General features: G+C 47.2%; 1 protein-coding gene across 1 annotated transcript in view; it reads left to right on the forward strand.

The window, feature by feature from the left end:
• The first annotated feature begins 215 nt into the window (after positions 1-215).
• Positions 216-25,771, forward strand: part of ZSWIM4 (zinc finger SWIM-type containing 4) — a 41,374-nt gene continuing 15,818 nt past the window's right edge. The window contains exons 1-3 of the mRNA XM_081893844.1: positions 216-589; positions 9,375-9,576; positions 23,391-23,747. Coding sequence (XP_081749970.1) covers positions 413-589; positions 9,375-9,576; positions 23,391-23,747 — 736 coding nt within the window. The 5' untranslated portion in view covers positions 216-412. The remainder of the gene's footprint in view (positions 590-9,374; positions 9,577-23,390; positions 23,748-25,771) is intronic.

Consider the following 25,771-nt stretch of genomic DNA (forward strand, 5'->3'; position numbering starts at 1 on the left):
CCCGCCTTGCCTGATTGGCTGGGTGGGCCTCTCGACCTTTGATTGACACCTTTCCCCCCCAGACGGCCCTCCCCTCCCACTTTCCTTTCTTTCCTTTTTTTAATATTTATTTAAACCCCACGACATGGGGGCGTGCATTGTTTCCTCCTTGAGCGGCAGCCGAGCTCGCCCAATCCTCGCCGCTCTCTCCCTCGCCGGCCACCCAATGGGAGGCGAGCAGGTTGAAAAGGGAGGACCGGCCAGGCCGCGGCCGCCGAGCTCATTGTTGTGGGAGCTCCTTAAAGGGGCCGCATCCGACGCCGCCAGCGGAGAGGGAGGAACGGCCGACTGAGCGGGCCAGGCCCGGGCCGCCGCCTCCGCCGCTGGGTTTCCGGGCAAGGCGAGCAGGAGAGGCCGGGGATCGGCCGGGCCTATGGAGCCCCCGCCCGCCAAGCGCAGGTGCGGCGGCTCCGGGGAGCAGCCCGAGCCGGGGCCGGGGCCGGGCGCCGCCGCCTCCGCCGCCTCCGCCGCCACCTCGGCCCCCAGCGCCGTCGAGACGCTTCTGGACCTGAGCGCCCGGCGGGTGGCGGAGACGTGGGCCTTCGAGCAGGTGAGGGCAGCAGCTTCTCCGCTCCCCCCTCGGGCCGCCCGGGAGGCGCCGGGGCCGCTGCGTGGGAAGCAGCCGGCGCGTCCGAGGCTCCCTTCGCCTCTCTCTCTCTCCCCAAGAGGTGCCGGGGCTCCCAGCTGCCCGGCGAGCCTTCCTCCGCTCCCCCCTCGTCTCCCCCGAGGGTGCTGGACGGCGAAGGCACTCTGCACATGCTCAGGAGCGCGGCCCTATATCTCGGCCCCCCTCCCCGGCCGCGCACGAGCCCTTCCCCCTTCTAAAGCCCCCCGCTTTTCCTCCCCCCTCTCTTTTTCTTTTCTCCGACGGCTGCGGCCTGGCGATCCCGGTGCCTCGGGCCGTGGAAGTTGGGGCTGCCCTTGTGGGGCTCGGCCCCTTCGAACAATGGGTCGGGGTGCAGGTGGCAGCGTCGTCGAGGGGCTTCCTCGGCCGGATTTATGCCGGCAGGAGAAGGGAACGCAGGAATTCTGCGCGCCCCTTGAGTTGACAATCCTACTTACTAGCCAGGCTTGAACAAAGCCGAGTCTAATCTGTTTGTTTTTCTCTCCACCAATCTCTACCCTCTGCCATCTCCCTGTAGTCTTCGCTGGGGCCAACTCCTTTCTTCCTTTTAATTCTCCCCCCTCCTGCTGCTGCCACCCTACCATCTTGTCATTCATACTTAGTTTTGTATGCTCTATCTATCAGCATCTTTTCCTGGGAGGTCAAATTTGGGCTGGCTGGATTATTGGGGGCAGGGTGTCCCCTCCAAGTAGCTTTTGAACCGGGGACAAGACGGCTGGTCCCATGAGCTGGGTAAGGGGGCTAATGGCTTAAATGTGGCCTTGCTTGGTATATTAACTTGCGATTTAGTGGACTTCCTTTAGGTCTCACCAGAGTGACTGACAATTACATTCCAGATCTCCTTCTTTCTTTAGTGACTTTTTTTAGTTGTTGATTTGAGAAGCTCCAGCATTTTTCTGACATCCCTTTTTGTGTGATCCCACCAGGATTTACAGCCAGGCTTCCAAGGTCCGTTAAGATTGGAAGAAAAACATGATTTTATCTCCTGGCTTTCTTTGCGTACTACTTGCGCATGCTGTGTTTTATCTTCATCTGTTTGTGATCCTCTCTCACCCACAACCCCTGCCCTCTGTTCAAATGATGCCTTTACACAGCTTGATCTGGAGGAAGTGGTTATCCTAGGGTGCCCTTTAAAGGCTTTCAGCTGTGTGTGCCTGCTGAGAAATAGGTGGAGTGGGTGTTAATTGGGATAGCTGAAACTAGCTAACTTTGGCTAGCCGAGAGAGCCAAGACTAGTCTGGGCAAAGCCTAGGCGAAGGTAAGGTTGTGATACTGTGGTGTGGAGGGTGCGGGGAGGCTAGGCTCGCTACACACGTTCTTCTCCTCTTTCCGAAATTTGTCAGAGCCACACTTGGCTCACAATTCTTGGAGATCAAAGCTCAGCTACTTCCTTCCCTCAAATCTAAGAATTCCTTGTAAGCAGCTGTAGTTCCATCCAGGGAGACAACAGGGTTTGATTTCTGTGTCAGGCTGGGAAACTCGTCAGACAAGAGTCACTTGTCACTGCCATCAATGAGTGAAACTTCCAAGTCCAAGCACTTGCACACCTGAAATAGGAGGGAATGCGGAGAAGCTCTGGGCTGAAAAAGCATATCCCCTCCAATCTCTTTAATTTTCAAGACTGGAAGGTTTCATCAGGGAACGGTAAAAAGGAGAGGGGTGTTGCTAGGGAAAAGGCTGCTGTGTGTGTGAAGAATCCGCTGAAAAATTCTGAATTCTGCGCATATAATGGGCTAGTCCACAAGGATGACTCTCTGGACTACTGTGCCAGTGCTTAGAGTAAGTGTAGACTGTTTATCAGTCAACCTCCACCTCCTCAATTTGCCTTGGCTTTGAGGCACATTTAGAACTCTGGAGCAATGAGAGGATAGAACTGGGTATCCCAAACACCCCCTCCCCATTTTGTCATTTGGAGCAGGCATAGTCCTCATCTTGCATGTGAATTTGAACTGAATAGCTGTTGTAAAACACAGCCAAAGAGTTGCCTTTTAACTTGGTACCTCGTCTCAAGTTCGATAAATGGAATTCTCACTGTGAAGGGAATGGCTTTGACTTGAAAGTGACAGGGCTGTAACCATGGCCTATAAATAAGCCTTTGTCTTGATCATTTCACGTAGACCTGTGTCTGGCCTCTTCCACTTTAGGCTGCAGGTGGTGGTGGGTGTATTACTAAATTTTTCTCTAAACAAATCGGTTTATTTCACAAGGAAAAAGAGCACATTTGGGAGAAGGTTTCTAGCCTATCTTTCTCCCAGACATATTCCATGTTCAAGGAAATCTGTGTATGAAGGAGTATTCTATCATAAGAGCTCCCAACTTCAATCTAAATAATAGCAAACAGGACATAGGTTTACTACCTTAGTGAAAACTAAGCTTGGTGCTCACTTAGCTACATGAAGTGGCAGAGGCTATGTAGAAGTTGTAGTCAATTGTACAGTTGACTGCTTAAATTCCATTGAGGATTTAAGCAGGGTCTGTGAAAAGGACTGCAGGTCCACTTGTCTGTAGCATATACCTGCTTGGAACTGGTTTTCTGTAGTTTCATACCTTGATTTTCAGCATTGGCTGGTTAACTTTCCTCCCCCCCCCTCTGTCTCTCTCTCTCTCCCCCCTCCCCATATTTAAATTGAAGGACACTTTTGCCATAGTACACCATTCCTGACTGACTTTCTCATATTGCTCTTGGGCTGTGTGTTGTTATGGTTCTCCCCATCAAGTCACTTTATTAAACTCTGTTCCTAGCTGACTGAAATACAAACGGGAATAAGTAGAGGAAACCTTCTGGTCAGATGAGGTGATATAGCTGTTATCAGGTGATGAATTCTCTGGTGCAGTTTTAAGAGCAGTGAAGTTTGATGTGGACGAGTCTGATTCTTTAGGTGAAATCCACTGGGAGGTTTGCTGTGAAAGCCCCATTTATTTATTGAATTAATTATTTATTAAATTGTTAGCTTATTTATAATAATTTCAAAGTTGCCCAGGGTGGCAGATGACCAGTGATAAAACATCTTTAAAACAATTCCAGTATAGATACAGACTGGGAAAGAAAAGGCTTGCTGGAAGGTGGAGCCCTTCCATAGGCACCATAGACGGTGACTGTGTAATATTTAAGAGTGAATTCCTAGGGGGCAGGTGCCACAACACTAAAGGCCTGATTCCTATATTGTGCGGAACAGACCTTCTCATAAGATGGTATCCCACATCTGCAGAGCCGTATAAGGATATGTAAGGGGCTAGACGATCTGTATAGGGTTGTATACATCAAAACCTTGACCTTAGCCTGGAAATTAATGGCAGTTGCTTTTATGAAGCTTGCATTTGTTTCTATGAGGCTTGTGCAGGAGATCTTCCAGTGGGTTAGTGGGACACAATCCCTCCCCCATCTGGATTTCCCTCCCTCCCCCAGTGTTTGATTAAAGAATAGTCAGAAGGAGGGAAGGATACTAGAGGGAAGTTAGCACAGAAGAGAGAGAAGCTTATTTATTTATTAAATGGATATACTGCCCTTCATCTGAAGATCACAAGATAAAAATACAAGATAAAAGCACAGACAAATAGTTAGAACAAAAGCAAAACAAAACAATAATTCTCCCCGCTCAAAAAAAACTACACCACATTTAAAAGGCCATAGAATATAAATCAGCTAAAGGCCTGGTTGAAGACAATCATGTTTTCACCTCCTACCTAAAGATGTATAATGAAGGTGCCAGACAAACCTCCCCGGGGGTGGGGAGACCATTCCACAAATGGGGAGCCCCTGCAGAAGAGGTCTACTCTCTGGACCTCTCATGGAGGAGGTATGTGAAGATGATCTCGGAGTCTGGGTTGGTTCATATGGGGAGAGGCAGTCCTTCAGGGATTGCAGCCCTAAGCCATTTAAAGCTTTGTAGGTCACAACCAGCCCTTTGAATTGTGCCCAGAAACTAATTGGCAGCCAGTGCAGTTGGGCCAGGATCAGTGTAATATGCTAAAAGCATCTTGTCCCGGCGAGCAACCTGGCCACTGAATTCTGCGCCAGCTGGTTTCCAAACATTCTTCAGAGGCAGAACTACATATAACGCGTTGCAGTAATCCTGCCTAGAACTCTCTGGTCCTTAGGGAGACTGTGTGTGAGATGAGTTTTGCCAGGAGGACTGGATGAAAGCAGGGCTGAAACTAGGCTTTATTACACCCGGGTCAAAGACCCAGTTTGGCAACCCCTGCGTGCGCATTTGTGTACACACACAGGCTGGGAGCCTCATGGTGTGCCTCTGGAAGCTTCAACTGGGACAAAATGTCCAGCTAGCGCTCACCCCCTCCCCAGCTATGGCCCTAGCATCTGCTTCCTGTGTCAAGAGCAGTGTGAAAGGGGATGGGGGTGGAATTAAGAAAATGGGGAGTTAAAAAGAGAACCTGCAGCTTTGCACAGTGGCAGTATCGTAGCCAGTGAGGTTAATCCGAGGCGCGATTATTGCTAAAAAAAAGAGAGAGAGAACCTGCATGGAGACACAGGGAAAGCGCTGGAAGAGAACTTTGAACTAGAAGCCCGATGCTGAAAGAGCTGAAAATTTTGGCAAAAAAGGTGGTGTGAGAATAGCAATACGGTGTGTGGGAGATGAATTTAGTGAAGGCATCAGAACAGATTAAGTGGGAGAAATTCCAGTAGTTAAGACGACTGCATGGAGAAGGGGGCCGAAAGGGAATGACATATTAAGACCGTGTGTGTTTGTAAGGAATCCAGTTCTGCCCAAGTTTGGATTGAATCACAAGGTTACTTACAAATTTGGCACAAGAGGAGGATGGTTTAGTGAAATTTTGGAGTCTTACGACCATCTGCCTGTGCCAAAGATTCAGCTGCTGCTGGTGAGACGAGTTGAGAATGCTCTGTTACCTGAGGAAACTATTGGGTAGAATTTAGGCAAAGTTTTAGGCTGAAAGATTTGCTCATTCTTTTATCTTTAATTTGAGAAGATTGGGCGAGAGGGCAAGGGGGAAAAGAAGGCTGGATGAGATCTGAGAATATTTGTAAGCAGACCATTGCTTAATATGGGAGAAAACTTCCGCCAGTGAGGAAGCTGCTTGTATTAACATAAATTAGCAAGAAGGGAAATAAGTTAGTTAAGTGGCAACATGTGGACCAGTTTCTGTTTTCTGGACAGAGTTGGAATTGTGTACCTATAAGCTACATAAACTGGACTAGGAGGAAATATCTGTGAGTGGACATTTAGGAGCCTGCCTGATCCTGGCTGGCCATTCTCTGAATACCAAGACTTTGTGTGGCCACCATTTATGCTGAAGTGAAGGAAAAGTCTTTTCCTTGTGGCGTCAGTTGGTCGTGGCAACTGTGTGGGAGTCTGGAACCAGAAATAGAAGAGAAGGCCAATTTTGAGTATCCTTTGCATGGAAATTGGTGTATAGATTTAGAAGTTAGTGTGCCTGTTGTGATGCATTTAAGAGATCTGGTTGCAGCCGTGCCGAAACTTCTGGCACCTGTTGGCTGAGCTGTTCTGTGGCGTCTTGAGCGAGAATGAAATGGGCCATGCAGAATGTTTGCGCACAGTATGTCACAGATGTGGGGAAGTGGGAAGTAGGTTTGGCTGGGGCTGAAATCACCTGCTGTCTCTAGGGCAGGAGGAGGTTTGTGAGGAAGGTAAGCCAGATGAATGAGAATGATCCCAAGAGATGGAGGCTGAAGGGCCAGGAGACTGTGCCCAGGCAGAAAATTCAGACAGAGTGGGAGAATAATCCATAGACTGGAATATGAGTTGGAGCTGGCTCCAGGTTTCGGAGGGCTGTTGGGCAAGATGCCCTCAATGCAACCCTTCCTTGGGAAAGGCCACCTTCTCCTTGCTATCACCTCTGCTTGGTTACACAACTTCTCCTTTTAAGCCCAGTCTGCGCAGCTATCCAGAGAGAGCTATCACTGTTCATTTGCTTGGGGACGGTAGGCAAGAATAGCAAGAAGGAGGAGCAGGAGGCATTTGGCCGCCTGTTGCAGTGTAGTCCATGGCAGGTGCCAACAACATCCCCATTCCCGATGCTGCCATTTGACCTAGAAATCTACTTTCTTGTAACTAGAAACCGTTGGTTCAAGTCCTACCTAACCTTCTGAGCAGGAGAAAACAAGCTTTCTCCATCTTCCATGTAACAGCTCTAAAGATAATTGAAGATGGCTATCATGTCTCCTCTCTCTCCTCTTTTCCAGGCTAAACATATCCAGCTCCCTTAACTGTTCCTCACAAGGCTTGGTTTCCAGACCCCTGATCATTTCGATCACACTCCTCTGAACATTTTCCAGTTTTATCAATATCCTTCTTTAATTTTGGAGCCCCAAATTGGACACACTATTCCAGGTGTGATCTGACCAAGGCAGGATAGAGTGGTTCTATTACTTCCCTTGACTTGAATTCTATGCTTCTGTTGGTGCAGCCTAGAATAACCTTAGAACTTTTTTTGCTTCTGCATCGCACTGTTGACTCACGTTAAGTTTGTGGTTTACTAAGACCCCTAGATCCTTTTCGCATGTACAACTAAGCTAGGTGGTCCCCCATTTTATATTTGTGCAGCTGGTCATTCCTTCCTAAGTGTAGAACCTGGCATTTGGCCCTGTTGAAATTCATTTTGTTAGTTTGGGCCCAGTTCTTCAATCTGTTAAAACTAATATTGAATCCTAGTTCCATCTTCAGTGGCATTAGCTATCCCTCCCAGTTTGGTGGTGGTGGTTTTGAGAATGAGTGCTGCACTGAAAGGTTGAAAAACATGGACCTAAGGCATTTGCTCTTTGTCCCAAGGTGTTAGACGGTTTGTGCTCCAACCCTTTGGGGTTCCTTTTACCCAGAAAATCTTCCTGCATCTTCACAGCAGCAGCAATCCAGTTCTCTATTCGTGAATTCCCTTGAAGGAATAAACACCTCACCCGTAGTTCTTCTCCAAAGTATTTATTTATATTACAAATTGTGTAACACTATATCACTACTGGTCTACATAAAATAAAACACAACTGTATACAGAGATTTCAATCCTTTGCTCTGAGAGACAGGCTCTGAATTCAGGAAATGGAGGAGCAATAAGGAGGTTATGATATGGCCATTGGTGTGCTTGGACTTTCCCATTAACACGCTGGGGCCTCCCTGCCTTTGGGGGTTGTTATCAATGTGAATGTTGTTCAGGCTTGGTCTAAATGGGAATGAGGCTCCGAGGCTCAGTGACCAAAATGGAGGGCGAGCGAGGGGAGAGAGGAAGGAATTCCAAACTTACTTGCATTAACTAGCCAGATATGCTATGACCAAAGGAAGTCAAGATGATCACGGGACCCAGCTCTCACCGGACAAGAGCTTAGCATGGTGTGTGGTAGTACCTGGCTTCACTCCCCCCCCCTCCATTTTATCTGTGGCAGCAGGAACTCTCTGCTCTCTGGGAGGGATGGGTGCTATTGGCCCAGAGCAGGCTTCTCCATAGCTGCTCTCCTTTTTCTGAGCTACGGGCTACTGACAAGCCACAACAATGGCTTTATGCCTCTGGTTTACGGTAGATGATGCTTGGCGATCGCATCTTTGCGTAAGCATTTGCATTCCTTTCCCAGGCCTGTCACAATTCTGTGGCTTCCAGTATCATGTGGCTTCATGTCGTCTCCACCCTCAACCCCACCAAAGACTTAGGAATTCCAATTCACTAGGCACCTTCTTATAGTACAGAGAGCTCAGCGGGGTGGGTAGCAGCCCAGATAGCTGGCCATCCATCTGCTTGACCACATTGGTGTCTAGGAATTTGGAAATATTTTTAGTCATACCCTGGTGTCATGAAAATATGGTGTTTGCGCCCAGACATCCAATGCAGTTTCTCTCCAGATGTTGCTGAACTCCAGCTGCAACCATCCCTGATCACTGGCCCTGCTGGCTAGGGCTGATGAGAGGGTGTCAAGCGCCAGCTTTTCCATCCCTGCTCCATCAAGGCCGGGTTGGGGAATGCAGCTTTGCCTTGTGATCAAAGTGTATACTGTACAGTCATACCTCCATTTACGTAACCCTCTGGTTATGTAAACTTCAGGATGCGTGCGCGGCAAACCCGGAAGTATTTTACTGGGTTTCGCCATGCACGTATGCGCAGAAGTGGTCCTCAGGTTGCGGAAACCTCAGGATCCGAACGATCTCCGGAACTGATCCTGTCCGCAACTGGAGGTACCACTGTATCCGTTTATGGCATTCCGGGATGTCAGGCAGAGGGCCTCGCAGACTTGTTTGGGGGCGGCCAGGGCCAAAAGATGCACTTATGTATTGTTTTAAACATTAAGATTCTCATTTTCTGTGTTAGACTTGACAGTTGAATAGCAATAAAAGTAAAGCTCTGAATATAAAACATCAATGTTTTAACAGGAAAAGGAACCAGGTCAGTCATGAAAAACCCAGTGATTGGCCCAGGGTCACCCAGTGAGCTCCACAGCTGAGTGGGAACTTGAACCTTGCCCCCCAGGTCCTAGCCCAACACTGCTATACTACAGGGCAGTGTAAAAGCTAAGAGTTGGTGCCAGGCAGATATCTAGGCGAGCAAGTTCTATCACTCAGGTGCCACCACAGAAAGGACTTGATCCTTGGGTCTAAAGGTTGGGGCTGAAGGATGGCACCTGGAGGATGATCTTAAGAGATGAATGGGTTTATACAGGAGACAGTTGTCATTCAGATCCCTGGTCCCAGGAATTTATAGTCCTAATGGTGATCTTCTTCCTCTCGTCCAGGTAGAAGAGCGTTTCTCCCGCGTCCCGGAACCTGTGCAGAAGCGCATTGTTTTTTGGTCCTTCCCACGGAGTGAGCGAGAAATATGCATGTACTCATCCCTTGGCTATCACCCTCCGGAGGGTGAGCGAGACTCACGTGTGCCCTTTAACCGTGGCCTAAATTTGTTACAGTCGGGTGCTGTTGACCGTGTCCTGCAAGTAGGTAAGTGGCTTTTGTGTTGGATGAATCTTGCACACTGCTCCAGAGGGTTGGGGGAACCCCTGGAATAGATTTAGGGGGCATGCAGGGGGGGGGGAGCTTTCTGTTGCACAAGCAGAAATCTTTGTGCTGATGGAGCAATGGGGGGGGGAGGAGAGGGAGGGGATGTCCCATTGAGCAAAGGAAAATCCTTGTGGCGAAGTTAAAGCAGTGATAAAACTATGCTTGCATGCAGTTGAAAGGTCTGGAATGGCACTTCAGCATATGCATGTATGTGGGAGGAAATACTCTCAAATTCTGAGTAAATATGCATTGGACTACGGGACGTGGGTGGCGCTGTGGGTTAAACCACAAAGCCTAGGGCTTGCCGATCAGAAGGTCAGCAGTTTGAATCCCCCGAATCCCCGCAGTGGGGTGAGCTCTCATTTCTCGGTCCCTGCTCCTGCCAACCTAGTACCACTCCAGCGGGAAGGTAAACAGCGTTTCTGTGCGCTGCTCTGCTGGCCACATGACCTGGAAGCTGGACGCCGGTTCCCTCAGCCAATAAAGTGAGATGAGCACCACAACCCCAGAGTCAGTCACGACTGGACCTAATGCTCAAGGGTCTCTTTACCTTTATGCATTGGACCAGGTGGCCAGTCTTATTTCTCACGTAGACAGGCTGGTGAAACAAGGGTATGCGATCTTGCCATTTGTCGCAACCGTGAGTGAGCAAGATAGCAGCTCACTGCTACCATAGAGGTTTCCAAGGTAATGGGGCAAGCTAAGTTAACAGCTGCTCATGTAAGATCATGTGGCAGGTTGCTACACTCTTGCCATTCTTGGATTAACATACAAAGGGGATAATGATCAAGGCTATAGTTACTTGATGTCCCAAGTCATGTGCCTTTTTGTTTCTGTTGCTTTAAATATACCTGTGTTGTCTGTCTGGGTTCAGAAAGTTTTAGGTGGCATGGGTTGAATGATGCAGAGGGAAAGGGGGATGGATTTCAGGACAGCCTGGGAAGGGAATACATCCTTTGTTGTTTGTTCCAAGATCTAGGTTGTAGAGGAAATGTTTTTGAGGCAATCAATACCAGGGAAGGGGATGTTTAAATAAAACAGAGTGTATCTGCCACAAAAATACAACTTTCCCCCCTATTCCACTGACCCGATTTATGTCCAAATGATCTGTTGGAGCTTTCTGAGAATGCTTTAAGTAACCAAAGGTGGGGAATACCAAAATTGAAGGTCTGCTGTGGAAAGCTGCCTCCTCTATGTCCTTTCTTTTTATGCCCTTTTTGTATGAATTAATGAAGGGTGTGTTTTGGGTAATCATGATGAGGCACCGAGCAGCAGGCGACGCCAGCTTGGCCCTGTCTACTTGTATAGCGTCTTATGGGCAGAATTGGACTCTGGAGCTCTGCATAGCATTTGCTCCTGACAGTTGCAATCTCTGCCTCTTGCTTTGTTGTTGATCATTTCTGCGCAAACATGAGGCTTAGACTTGCTTGAATAAAGAAAAGGCTTCATTAGGTTGCCAAACTGTGGCCTCAGATTCTGTAGTTGGGCAGTAAAGTTGCCGAACGGTACACATCCCTGATGAGACCAGGCACTTGTTGATGATCTTGAGCAGAAAAAAACTTCTCTAATAACAGGATTAGTTGTGGGTGGATCCTTGATGACTGTTGCTGAAATATTAATAGGCTATCTGTGAACTGGGCTGGAAGGGAAGTGACTAGCTCAGCCGACTAACTGGCTTTCTTTTGGCTCAAGAAAATCTTTACAAAGTCATCAGTTTGATAATGTATTTCTGTTAATACCAGCACTTGCTTCTTGTATACACCCCTCATAAAGGTAAAGGTAAAGGTACCCCTGCCCGTACGGGCCAGTCTTGACAGACTCTGGGGTTGTGCGCCCATCTCACTTAAGAGGCCAGGGGCCAGCGCTGTCCGGAGACACTTCCAGGTCACGTGGCCAGCGTGACATCGCTGCTCTGGCGAGCCAGAGCTGCACACGGAAACGCCGTTTACCTTCCCGCTGGTAAGCGGTCCCTATTTATCTACTTGCACCCGGAGGTGCTTTCGAACTGCTAGGTTGGCAGGCGCTGGGACCGAGCAGCGGGAGCGCACCCCGCCGCAGGGATTCGAACCACCGACCTTTCGATCGGCAAGCCCTAGGCGCTGAGGCTTTAACCCACAGCGCCACCTGCGTCCCTTACACCCCTCATAGAATCCTATAATTATTGAGTTGGAAGGGACCCAAGGGTCATCTAGTCTAACCCCCTGCAATGCAGAATTGCATTGGGCAATTTCTTAACAGCTGTTTTATTTGAGCTCTGCTTTAGTATCCCAGCACTTATTACTTTACATCTAAAAACAACAACAAAGAATAACATTACCTTCTCAAATGTCACATAGTTGAATTTAGGACTTGTAGTTCAATCCTATATATGTCCGTTCAGAAGTACCAGTAAGTCTTATTGAATTCAGCTGGTCTTACTCCCTGGGATAAGCGGGATGTATGGGGAGGGGTACTACCTCTGGGGGGGGGGACCACACGTCATGCTCTTTCTGGGTAGTTTGTCCACCCTTGGTCCCTGTACTCAGCTCTCACCTGTGGTTCCTAGAAGCTGTTAGCGTGCGACAGCAGCCACATCCTGTGAATGACTTTGACTGGCTGGCTAAACCAGGTGAGGGTAGCCAATGGGTCTCAAACCTTCAGTGAGTTGGGGACTTCCCCTGCGTGTGAAGACAGGCTCAGTGGATTGAGTGGACGAGACTAATAGTTGGGTCCAGTAGTCAAGAAGGCGGTTGCTGTAGAGGGAAGTGAGGGGCAGATGGGGCTCGTCAACCTGGGAAGGTAGTCCATCTAGGACAGGGGTTTGCAACCTTTAAGACAAAAAGAGCCACTTGGACCCGTTTCTGAAGAAAAAACAACTGGGAGCCGCAAAACCATTGCGACATTTAAAACAAATATATCTCTGAAGCCGCGATCTGACAGCGGGCAGGAAGTGACATTGGGATGGTGCGTGACTAACGCACGCACCGCCCCCATGCGATGTCACAGCCAGTACAGCGCCCACCACGGTGGGAAGTGTCAGGGCGCACAATGCCTCCTCCCCTCGCTAGTATCCACCCCGGAGCCACGGCAAAGGTGTAAAAGCCACATGCGGCTCCAGAGCCGCGGGTTGCTGACCCCTGATCTAGGAGAAGGAAAACTGATCCTAAACCTCTGCTGCCTTGTGGGACATGTCTGGGAGAAGAAAAGGCTAAGGACTAAGCCCTACACAAATCCGGAGTGGAGTCCCTTAGATGACTGGATGGCGCCTTGTACACCTCCTTCCAGCAACTCTTGCAGCCAAGCTGGTGCCAAACATATTGTTCTGCTTTCCTTTGGACCACATCAGCGAAGCCGAGAGAGGGGTTTTGTCATCTGGGCAGCCCAGGATCTCCATACACGCTGCCTAGGCTTGTGCCCCAGAGATGTTACTTCAGTGCTGCTAACGCAGCAGTTTGACTTCACCCCTGGAGGCACACTCCATTGTCTTTTGCGACAGACGGGTGTCAACCAATTCCCTGGTTAGGTGGACCTAGGATTGCAGCCTCATGAGGCTGCAATGAATTGGAAATGCCACGTTGAAAGTCCTGTTCTAGGTTTTCTCATCGATTTAATTGCATGGAATGCTTTGTGTGTGTGTGTGTGTGTGTGTGTGTGTGTGTGTGTGTGTGTGTGTAAGCCATGAAGTATTTTGATAATCTGTGGCTGTGTCTTTAAGGCAGAGACTGTGGCATGTGGTTGGTGCTGAATATCCTCCAGCCCATGTAATATTCTTGACAACCTCTTGCTCCAACTGCGTTTCAGTAGCCCTTACTTTATTAGAAGGGTATTTAGAGGACCACAACACTTTCCTGTCTACTTGAGCTTGCGCCATATGTTGTGAGTGGCATGCTAGCATTTGAGAATTCACATTCTGTGTTCATCTGAATGCTTAGAGAAATAGCATGTTTTACAGTGAATGAACCTCGTGAATGTTACACCCAAAACATGCTGAGAATATAGAACTAACATTAGGACTTGGTCTGTTTTTGTCGTAAGACTTGTTGGCAGCAGCTGTGTTCTATGTTGGTTCTAGCTCTTCTGGTCCTTTCTTGCCCATCTCCAGTCTGCAGTTGCTGTACTCATACAACCTGCCTGATAATAATCTGCTGACTGCTGGTCATATAAAAGCAAACAGAACATTAAATATTCAGTAGTGACTAGAACTCGAGATTTTGGCATAATTTAGTATCCCAGTGATGCGACCTTGAAATGCAAGACTGGAGGTCAAGGGGTCAGATGTAATAGGTTCTCTTCCTCCCTCCCCCTTTCTAGTACAGTGGTACCTCGGGTTAAGTACTTAATTCGTTCCAGAGGTCTGTTCTTAACCTGAAACTGTTCTTAACCTGAAGCACCACTTTAGCTAATAGGGCCTCCTGCTGCCGCCGCGCCGCTGGAGCACGATTTCCGTTCTCATCCTGAAGCAAAGTTCTTAACCCGAGGTACTATTTCTGGGTTAGCGGAGTCTGTAACCTGAAGTGTATGTAACCTGGGGTACCACTGTACATGTGTGATTTAAAAAAACAAACAAACCACCATGCCCAATAAAGACTGAAAATTATTTTAACATTTCTGTACAAGAGATGTGAAGCTCATCACCACCCACAGGGTCATTCTGCTATGTAACAGTGCTCAGGAGACAGGCTTCCACTTTCAGATTTCTGGCCACCAATACTAGATTTACATTCCTTTCCCCTCTTCCTGCCCTTAGCCTAGCACTGAGTCTTTTGGTAACAAAAAGACCAACATGGTATTGGGTTTCCTGCCTGCAACTCCCCCTAACCTGTTCAAGGGTTCCTGGAAGCTGCCTGAGCTGAGCAGGCTGCCATGTCATCAAGTCCTCAGAGCTGCCCCATATGACTGCTGCAAATGTTACAGACTTGCTAACAATGCTAAGCCAAAAGTAGAACTGATGAGCGGGAGCTGCGTGCCAGGAAATCCCAGTTCAACTTCCACCTCAGCCATAAACTTGGTAGCCTTAAACAAGCCACCGTTCCCTGGGGCTCGGCACCCACAACATAGGCATGATCCTGGCCTGCCTTGCAGGAAAGGCTGTAAATACATCGAGACAGTATGTGCGCTTGGAATACTTGAAATCTGCTCTGTGAATACCATGGGCGGACTTAGTTTGGCTGATTTGCAAAACTCAGTTTACGAACTTGGGACCCAAGTTCAGCTAACTTAGTTTGGATCTAAGCCATTGCTTTATGTAAAAGTGTGAACTGCTTGTTGCAACATTTATTGGACAGAGTTAAAACAGAAGCAAGACTGTCTGGAACTCATGCCCTTCTGGTATGAAAGCCATTCTTAATATTGGATCTGCGTTGTGTATAGTGCTGGCTCAATAAAGGAATGGCATTCTGCACCTACTGTTTTTAAAAGTAATTCCATGCCACTGGAAACAAGTTCTGGAATCTTAGCTCTGGGTCACATATTAAGTCCTAAAGTTACATCTAAAGCAGGAGTGGGTGGGAAACCAGTGGTTCTCTATATGCTGAATGATCTGCCCTGCTCATTGGCGCTGAAGGGAGTCTAGAACCGTCTGGAGGCCACAGAATCCCCAACCCTGATTTCCCCCTCCTACTCGGTGTTGTTTTGACCAAGCAGTAGGTAAAGTGCTCTCAGTTCTCTGAAAAGAAAGATGAAGTAACTTAAACAGCTGGATCTTGTTTAATAAAAATGACTTAGTGCCGTCTTTCCCATAAAAATCACATTTCCCCCCGAAAAACAACAAATCTGGAACTTATGTACTGGATACAGACCAAACATAACATTTTGTTAAAGTCTTTCTTTTATCTCAAGATTCTTCACACATTTACAGTTCCAAAATAATCTGTTGAGCTCATGTCCAGTTTGCAGGCTTCCCACAGGCCTTTGCTTGGCCACTGTAAGAACAGAATGCTAGATTAGATAGGCCATTGGCTTGATCAGGTGGACTCATTTTATGTTCTTAATCATGCAGACTTAGTTTTTCAAGCCGGATTTAGTCCTAATGGAGCACAATCTGCTCAAAGTAATAAGTATTTCTCTTGGGAGGGTGCTTGCACATGAGATGGGAGTGGGGAGATAACATGAGGGTGGTGGTCAAAATGTAATATTTTAAAACCAGCATTCAAAACTCCCATTGTTCTAGGCGCATTTTGCGACAAGGAATTTCATAGGCGCAAGCCGTTTCTGAGGTCCGGGTGCAGTGGTGGGCCTAAGATTTCAGATTAAAACTGCAGAGTGGAAGGTAAGGGGGGGGACCTTTTTCTGCCTCCCCACTTCCAGCCACTCTCTGAAGACTGGAGAAGAGACCTTCTTAATAATAATAATAAATTTTATTTATATCCCGCCCTCCCCGGCCGAAGCCGGGCTCAGGGCGGCTAACAACACTAAAACAGTGCAACATTATAAAAACATTATAAAAATTAATTAAAATCAAAATTGATGGCAACCATAAACTAAAGTTTTGTAAAGATTGCCAAGAAGGGAGTCAGGCTGCGCCCTGACCAAAGGCCTGGTGGAACAGCTCTGTCTTGCAGGCCCTGCGGAAAGATGTCAAGTCCTGCAGGCCCCCTAAGAATATTAGGGGGGTGGGTAGAGGAAGCATGGCTTTATTTTTTGGATGTGTAAAATGAACGTAATATTTTAGCTGCAGTTTATTCATTTTCAGCTTTGTATTCTTGTTATTAAAAAGTGTGCTTAGACATTCCATTGTTGCGCCAATAACCTAGGTTTAAGGTCTCATTCAGCTCCTAGCTTTCATATCTCGGTTTCTAACACTGTTTAAAATGTCGTGTATATCTGGGGGTAAATAACTAAATGCCCTCCCAATGTTTTGAACTCCCAAATCCCATTGGCCCCAGACAGCATGGCTAATACTGAATGGTGCTAGCATCTGTGTTTCATCAAGATCTGGAGGGCAGCACCTAGCCAAAATGTTCTGGTTGCCTTTTTTCAATTTCTTTTCTAGAACTAAAAGGGTAGTGGGAAAAGAGCAATTAAATAGGGGTAGAGCCGATTACTGGAACAGGTTGAAGTGTTTGGGGCTTTTCATTTAGAAGAAAAGACTAATGGGAAAGGTATTTCTGTCAAAATCCTGCATAGCGTAGAGTAAAATGTGTCTCATTGTCCTAATATCGGAACTCAGGGCTTGTCCAGTGAAACTGGCTGATAGACATGGTAGACAAGTTTTTCTTTGCATAACAAGAGTTCAGTGAGTAAGCTATGGAATTGTGCCAGTGATACTTTAAGGAAAGACATTTTTACTTGAGGATTATTCTTGCAATAGCTGTGAGCTGGATAACTTAATAAAACCTTCATGTTCAGAAGTGTTTATGTCTGAGTTGCAAGTGTTGCTACCTTCTGGTAACTGATCCTGACCCCTTGATACAGTTTCTAACTGCCTATCATCTTTAACTGCCCATTTTTATAAAATCGGGGTGAGGGGACTTGAAGCCACCTCCCTGTTCTTTGAGCAGCTCAGCTATGTGTGCTCACTATTCATTGCAAATGAGCACACATGCTTGCTTCATTTGATAGCATGAGCAGTGCCTATCTTTGCTCAAATGCTGCCTCAAAGACAGTGCTTATAAATGGAGGCAGTCTGCATGCTCAGTGGAGAGTCACTGTGTGGTGTGTACGCATGTTTGAATCATTCTGCCTCAAATATGAGTTTGCATCTTGAGTTGTTGCAGCACATGGATGCCCACTGAGGTGCCCTCTAGATGTTGCTGGAGTAAAACTCGCACCATCCCTGAGCTAGTGTTAGAAATTAGCCAGGCGCAAGGCGCATTTTGCCAATTGCAACCGCATGGAGATCCCTGGATGCCAGGTTGACAACTCCATCTGACTGGCTTCTCCAGCTTTCCTAAGCAAGTACGCAGATGAGCTTATTTATTGCATTTTTCTTTTTCTGCAAGGAGTGCATGGTTCACCCCGCTCCTCACCCCCTACCCTGTGAGGTAGGTTAGGAGGCTGTGACTGGCCCAAGGTCACCCGGTGAGCTTCAGGAATGAGTGGGGATTTGAACCCTGATCTCTCAGTTAATAGTCTGACACGCTACCCACTAGACCACACAGGCTTCCTAGAGTTCTGCTATGGGGCAGCTATATAAATTAAGTAGGTAAATAAATATGGGGTGAGCAAAATGCCACTTAGAGAAGGATCTGAAATATTTTCCTTGAAGTGTGAATTTGTTTTAGTCTGGATTGTTTTATTTGATGTTTTAACTATTTCATTTTTTATTTTTATTTTTGTAACTTGGGTCCAAGCAGTCTGCTGGGAGTATGACGAATATCTCCCTAAATAAACTTAGATATAAAAGAGAGCAAATGTGCGGAGAGCATGCTGATTAATTTGGATACTACCCCCACACATTATTTGAATACAAAAGTCCTTTCTGTCCTTTGGAGTTACAGCTGTTTTGTTATGCTTGCAGCAGGTATTGCTATTCAGGCAAGTTGTTGAGCTGTATGAGAGCAGAGCTTGGCCTTTTAATGAAACCGAGGCTTTGGAGTTGGAGCTGTGCTTGCAGCATAGCGAAAAGGGATCACGGGCTGTACTGCTCTGGTGCAGGTGACTGGAATCCTGCTTCCAAATGCTCCTGTGCGTTATAAACTCTCTGCTAGTTAAAAAAAAAGAAAGAAAGCATAAAAGCTAACACAATAAAGAGAATTCTCGGCAAACATACACCAGATCAGGTGTAAAGACTTGCCAAGAGATTTAAGAATAATAATTGGGGGGTCCTTCAAGATGACATCCCCATCCGTGTCTGAAGTGGTACAGTCCACCTTGTCACCTTTTTCTTCTGCACTGGTAGACCTAAGCTGAGATTTGCCTTGCCACTAGCATGTTTTAAAGCCTCCAATCAAAAAGTTACCACTTCAGATTAGACTTTGGAGTTGAGTCATACAGAAGCAGAAAGGATAACTTACCCTGCAAGGCTTGAGTTACCGCTTATAGTATAACGGATGTGAAATCTGTGCAAGTCAAAAGGTTGCTAGCTTCAGGTGGGCTGGAGTTTAGGGGTTCTCTTTAGTACTCCTGATGCAGCAAAAATAGAAAAATGCTTAAACAAAATATGATGAGCAGTGGCATGTTTTTACCACTGTCATCTCGCAATCACCATACTCCAGGTAGCTAAATAAGCTGTAGTAGTAGTAGTAGTAGTAGTAGTAGTAGTAGTAGTAAGTAGTGTTCCATTGTGCCAGAAGCGGTTTAGTCATGCTGGCCACATGACCCAGAAAGCTTGTCCGTGGACAAACGCCAGCTCCCTTGGCCTGAAAGTGAGATGAGCGCCGCAACCCCATAGTCGCCTTTGACTGGACTTAACCGTCCAGGGGTCCTTTACCTTTACAATAGAGTCCTAGGGCTGGGATGAAGCAAGAAGTCCTTAAGCTCACCCCATAGCTCCAAGCCAGGGTCTTCCATTAATGGCACCATCAGTTAAATGCATGCAGCATTCAAGGCACAGCAGCCCACTTTGTTTGTCGCATTAAACAGTAGCTTAAAGTTGTGATTTATTGTGAGCAGGCTATTCCTGTGGCATTTCACCCCTGCTCCTGCTTAGCCACAGATTAAAAACAACTCTGAGGCTGACTTGTGGTCTCGTCTGAACATGGACCCCTTGTCAGTTCCCCCCAAAATAAACATCGAGCAATAACCATATCCTTGATGTACTGCTTTGGATCACGTGCTTCTCGTTCACGGTCAGTCTTACGCAGGCATCCCCAAACTCGGCCCTCCAGCTGTTTTGGGACTACAACTCCCATCATCCCCAGCTAACAGGACCAGTCGTCAGGGATGATGGGAATTGTAGTCCAACAACAGCTGGAGGGCCGACTTTGGGGATACCTGGTCTTGCGCAAACCAGGCCAGTGTGTCTTCAGGTGATTCTGGAGCAGATAATTCTAGGCAACTCACAAAAGTGAAGTTAAATATAGGATACTAGAGAAGCCTCTACCTCTTCCCACTTTTCAGCACCATCTCCAAATTGCCGGTCTAGATTTATCAATTATATTTTAACATATTGTTTTATAGTTGATGTCGCCTTAAAATGAGATAAATAATTATTGATTGACTTCTCCTTCTGTTCCTGTTGGACTTTTTTCCTCCTTGAAAAGAGTGGCCAGGTTCGCCTTCTAGATGACGTCTTGCCAAAGGCTTGTGCAAACTCATTAATGCTTCCTGCTTGAAAGTGCTCCATCTCGTACAGCGAAGAATTACATTTGTCTCCTTTACAGCTTCATCTCCTGGGTGGCTCATAGCCTTTTGTGACTGAGCAGGATCTGCCCAGTTCTTTCCTCATTTGTTATTTGCAGCTGATGAGTCCTTTGCTAATAATACAGAAAACTGTGGTAGTTTCAGCGTATGACTCCAACTCTTTCCACTGTAGGATTTCATTCCATTGCTCTGCTCAGTGAATTAATCCAGTTTGGCCTCCTGGTTCTTTAGAAGCAATACCTTTTCACCTCCTTTCATTCATAGACTTTATCAATGAACTCCTCCTACCTAATAAAAAAAATACTGATTAAAATATGTCCCAAGACCGATCCCTGATGCTTCAACAGGTTTTTGTTTTATCACAACTTTTAATCAAAGCTGCTCCTTTTCCATCTTACTGTAGATGCTTATGCCAATGATGGGGCAACACTCTGGTGTACAGAATAGCTAAAGACCTTTTGTGGCTATATTTAATACAAGATTCTCAAAGCATATCATTTTTCAGGAGCGAGTGGTAGCACAAACCTATGGAGACTTCTTCAGAAGTAAATATGGGGCTTAATTCCCAGTATTTAGGATTGCAACCTTAAGGCTTGTCCACACTGCCACTTGTCCTGTGGCTACAAGGCATGGCTCTCAGAGGTTTTCCATTTGCCCCGCTGCTTTCTGCTCGAAAACCTGCTGTTTGCCGCTGAATTGGAGCATACGTCAATCCACAGAAAATCCAATTGATGTTTGCTCCAATTCAGTGGTAAAGAGCGGGTTTTCCCTGGGGGAAGTATAGATGAGCCCTGTGTGCAAGAAAGTTGTTTGAAAATACCATGTAAATATACTGCTTCTCTTATTTAGCTATTCTAATGTTTTAGAAGGGACGTGGGTGGCACTGTGGTCTAAACCACTGAGCCTCTTGGGCTTGCCAGTTGGAAGCTCGGCGGTTCAAATACCCGTGACGGGGTGAGCTCCCGTTGCTTGGTCCCTGCTCCTGCCAACCTAGCAGTTCGAAAGCACGTCAAAGTGCAAGTAGATAAATAGGTACCATTGCGGTGGGAAGGTAAACGGCATTAGTCATGCTGGCCACATGACCCAGAAGCTGCCTGAGGACAACCGATGGCTCCCTCGGCCCATAGAGCGAGATGAGCACGCAACCCCAGAGTCGCTCGCGACTGGACCTAATGGTCAGGGGTACCTTTACCTTTAATGTTTTAGAACTGATGTTCAAAGAGCTTTGACAGAAGTTCTGTTGTTTGGAAGTTCTGCATTGTCCAGTTTATTAATTTCCCGGGGGGTAGCTATTTTAATTTCGTTCCCTTTTATTATTTGCCCTTCTGTCCTCTGCCACTGAACTTGAGCTTATAGCTCTGAAGTCATCATGACATGTTTCTTGAATATAGGGCTGAAGACGGACCTACAGGTTACATAGCATTTGGAGTATCAAGGAAATGATTCCACTGAATTATTATGATGTATTTACTTTGTCCCCTGTTTTCCTAGAATAGGGGTAGCCAAAGGGGTGTCTTTCAGCTGTTGCCAGAGACCCCAGCCCCTATCAGCCCCAGTCAGAATGACTGATGGCCAGGGGCAGTGTTAGAAATTTATATACAGTGGTACCTCAGGTTACATACGCTTCAGGTTACATACGCTTCAGGTTACAGACTGCGCTAACCCAGAAATAGTGCTTCAGGTTAAGAACTTTTCTTCAGGATGAGAACAGAAATCGGGCTCCAGCGGCGTGGCAGCAGCAGGAGGCCCCATTAGCTAAAGTGGTGCTTCAGGTTAAGAACAGTTTCAGGTTAAGTACGGACCTCCGGAACGAATTAAGTACTTATCCTGAGGTACCACTGTATATAAGTTTATCACCAAATGGCACCATAAACCTAGGTTGTGGTGGCCACAATGGAATGTCCAGGTGCCTTTGGGGAGGATTTTTAATATTTATATATTTACTATTATTAGTAGTATTCATTTCATTTCTATACCTCTTTATATTTGGGGGGGGGGGGGAAATCTCAGAGTGAATTACAACACATGAAAACAAAGATATTTACAAAATTGAGCGTTATCCATTCTGCTGCACCACAGACGTACATATTGGTGTTGTGATACAAACATGCTGTTAGCAGGACTGGGAGTACCAAAGTGCCAAGTACCAAAACGGTGCTTGTGATCTCTGAAATGTGGGCTTTCTAGTTGTGTCCTTATGGAGCCCCATACCTAAGGCTGTTAGTAACATTTCCCCCTCAGGCGCAGTTTGTTTTTCTACTTTGCCTATTATATTGTGCCTGGGCTGTGCCAGGGTGGAGGTCCAGGTGACATTGCAGAGCTCTAGGTCTGCTTTCTCTCTCTCTCTGTGGTTGAGGACAGGGTTGTGCCTGGCTGCTGTCTGTGTAGCCAGTAGCTTCCCCGTGCCAGAGGGCTGAGGACAAGCTGCAGGGTGTGGGGCCAGTTAGAGTGAGTCACCCTACTGGTCCGTATGGCCTAGCTGGCACTACCAGCAAGGTGTCCTCCTTTGCTGTGCTTGGGCTGTGATGCACCAGGGTCTACAGGTGTGGCCTTGGGCCTCGCCTGCTTTGTCAGTGTGCCTGCTTTCGTCATCTGTGTGTGACTCACCCACTTGGTCAATGCAGCTGAGCTGCACCTCCCAGGACTTCCTGCGCCTCGCTCAGGTGTGTGTTATCTGCCTGGTACCACTTCCAGGTTAAGCTGCAGGTGCAGCCAAGATCAGGACCCTGCAGGCAGGTCTGGGCCAAGCTCTCCTATTTTTGAGTGGGCGGGATTTCCTCTGGCTTTTCAGCAGCTCCACATGATCCTTGGATGAAGGACGGCCTGTCCGTTTAATGAATAATAATTTTCAAAAACCACCTGCTTTAAAGTATGCACTAGGGTCACCCCTGAAGGGGGCTGACTGTTAATTTTTTGAATAAGGATTGTGCTGTGGGTTGGGCTCTTTAGATTTCTGCGTTGCAAAGGGTTGAGCTAGATGACCCTCAGGGTACCTTCCAGCTCTGCATTTCTGTGATTCATATTTGTCCTGTTCCTTTTTCCAGGCATGGCCAAACTTGGCCCTCCTGGTGTTTTGGGACTACAACTCCCATCATCCCTTGCTAACTGGACCAGTGGTCAGGGATGATGGGAATTGTGGTCCCAAAATATCTGGTGGGCCAGGTTTGGCCATGCCTGTTCTAAGCTAAGAGGGCTGTTGCTCCTTGTTCAAACTGAGCAGGATGAAAGTTAAGTGGTTGGACTCCTTGCCTGTCAGTTCCCCTTAATGTCTGTTTGCTACACAGCTGGTTTGTGTTCATGGCCAAAAAGTTAGTCCCCTAAAAATGTCCCCATCAGGCTGGTTTTCCCCAACCCCCTTGTGTAGCTTAATTTGGCCATGCTTGCTGTCTGCAAGGCCTTCACCTTCCCTGCTGGGGGAAGGCAGGGGGAATGGTCCTCATTTTTTGGTCCTTTAGTCCTCTTGGTCAGGGGCAGACACTTTGTATGTTCATTGACTATTTGTTTCTTTTCCCCCCTCCTCTTTAAACACACAGGTTTCCACCTGAGCGGGATTGTGACGGAGCCTCCAGGCCCCAGCGAGCCTGAGCACAGTTACCATGTCTCCATCAGTTTTGACCGCTGTAAGATCACGTCAGTGAGCTGTGCCTGCGACAACCGGGACATCTTCTACTGTGCCCACGTGGTGGCCTTGTCCCTGCACCGCATCCGGCAGGCCCGCCAGGTGGAGCTGCGCCTGCCCATCTCGGAAACGCTGTCCCAAATGAACCGGGACCAGCTGCAGAAATTTGTGCAGTACCTGATCAGTGCGCACCACACGGAGGTGCTGCCGACCGCGCAGAGGCTTGCTGATGAGATTCTGCTGCTTGGCTCCGAGATCAACCGAGTGCATGGTATGAAACTCTGTTTGGGTCCCCCGGGGAGACAGAGGAAGCAGCGGGGAGGTTACAGGACAGCTGCAGGTGCAGCAAGGTCTGGACAAGGGATGCATGGCAACATCTCTTGCTTGCCCGTTTCCTCCTCTTGGGCACGGAGTGGGTGGTTGGGTGCTGGGGCTCTTCCATGTCAGCTGCTGAAAAGGAACTGCCCAAATTCTCTCTTTTTTTTTAAAAGTATTTTTATTAATTTTCACCAACATAAACAATAACAGAAACATACAAAACAAAAACAACAACAACAAAACAATACAAATTAACACATAATGTGACTTCCCCAAACCTCCCCTTCACTGCATCCTTAGTTTTAAAATATTAATTTTTAGCAAACCTTTGTTCAATTTCAAGACTCTTTTTCCTTAAATTTTCTCATATTTCAAATTTAACCGCTATAATTCTATATCTCATACCTTTTGACATTTCAACATTCCGAAATTTTACAATAATTCTTAAGATAAATTTTAAACTTCCTCCAGTCCTCTTCCACCGTCTCTCTCCTCTGGTCACGGATTCTGCCGGTCATCTCAGCCAGTCCCATAAATTCTGTCACCTTGATTTGCCATTCTTCCAGAGAGGGTAGTTCTTGAGTCTTCCAGTACTTCGCCAATAGAATTCTTGCCGCCGTGGTTGCATACATGAAGAATGTTCTGTCTTCCCTTCGTACCGTTTGGCTAACCATGCCCAAGAGAAAAGCCTCCGGTTTCTTAACAAATGTCCACTTAAGGATTTTCTTAATTTCATTGTAGATCATCTCCCAGATGATTTAACTGCCCAAATTCTCCTTGATTGCCGAGTGAAGGCCAAAAATTTGATTCACCATGACCGCCACGGTTACAAGGGGACAACACCTCTTACACAGAAAAGAGAGGGTGTAGAGAGAATCTGTATTGTAGACTAACAGTGCTAGGTAAAGGGACCCCTGACCTTTAAGTCCAGTTGTGGACGACTCCGGGGTTGTGGCGCTCATTTCAATTTACTGGCCAAGGGAGCTGGCGTTTGTCTGCAGACAGCTTCTGGGTCATGTGGCCAACATGACTAAGCTGCTTCTGGCGAACCAGAGCAGCGCATGGAAACGCCATTTGCCTTCCCGCCGGAGTGGTACCTATTTATCTACTTGCACTTTGGCGTGCTTTCGAACTGCTAGGTTGGTAGGAGCAGGGACTGAGCAACGGGAGTTCACCCCGTCACGGGGGATTCGAACCGCCGACCTTCTGATCGGCAAGCCCTAGGCTCTGTGGTTTAGACCACAGTGCCACAGTGCTACATTGCTGCAAATGGTGCAACAATTATATAATGAGATACGAATAAGGCTAGTTCTGCATGGGTGATACTCACATTCCCTGAGCATCAGATAAGCTTTGTATTTCTATTCCTTGCGAAGATGCACAAGTAGCTCCTCTGATGGGCCTGTCGTCTTATCTCTTATCATTCCAGCTCTGCTTCCAAGCTCAGCTCCAATGCCAGGACACTGCAGCTCTCACAATTCAGCTGCACGGGCGTGTTGACCCATTTCCGTTTCGCTCTTGTGCATGAACTTTTATACATGTATATTCACAAACCTTTTATGTTGAGGGGATCACAGTCTATACAGTGGTGCCCCGCAAGGCGAATGCCTCGCAAGACGGAAAACCCGCTAGACGAAAGGGTTTTCCGTTTTGGAGGTGCTTTGCAAAATGAATTTCCTATGGGCTTGCTTCGCAAGACGAAAATGTCTTGCGAGTTCCTGCAGGGTTTTTTTCCCTCCCCCCCTTTTCCCCAAGCCGCTAAGCCGCTTATCAGCTGATCCGCTAAGCCGCTAATAGCACTAATCCGCTAAGCCGCTAATGGGCTTGCTTTGCAAGACGAAAAAACTGCAAGATTTTTTTCGTCTTGCAAGGCACCACTGTATATGCAAACATCCTCTCTTACTTTTGAAGTTCAAAAGAACGATGGTCATACTCTCCCCTCCCCCAGCTCCCCAAAGGCACCTCGTTCAGCCGCCG

This window comes from Podarcis melisellensis (genome assembly GCF_964234715.1).
Source record: "Podarcis melisellensis genome assembly, chromosome: 17".
Taxonomy (NCBI): domain Eukaryota; kingdom Metazoa; phylum Chordata; class Lepidosauria; order Squamata; family Lacertidae; genus Podarcis; species Podarcis melisellensis.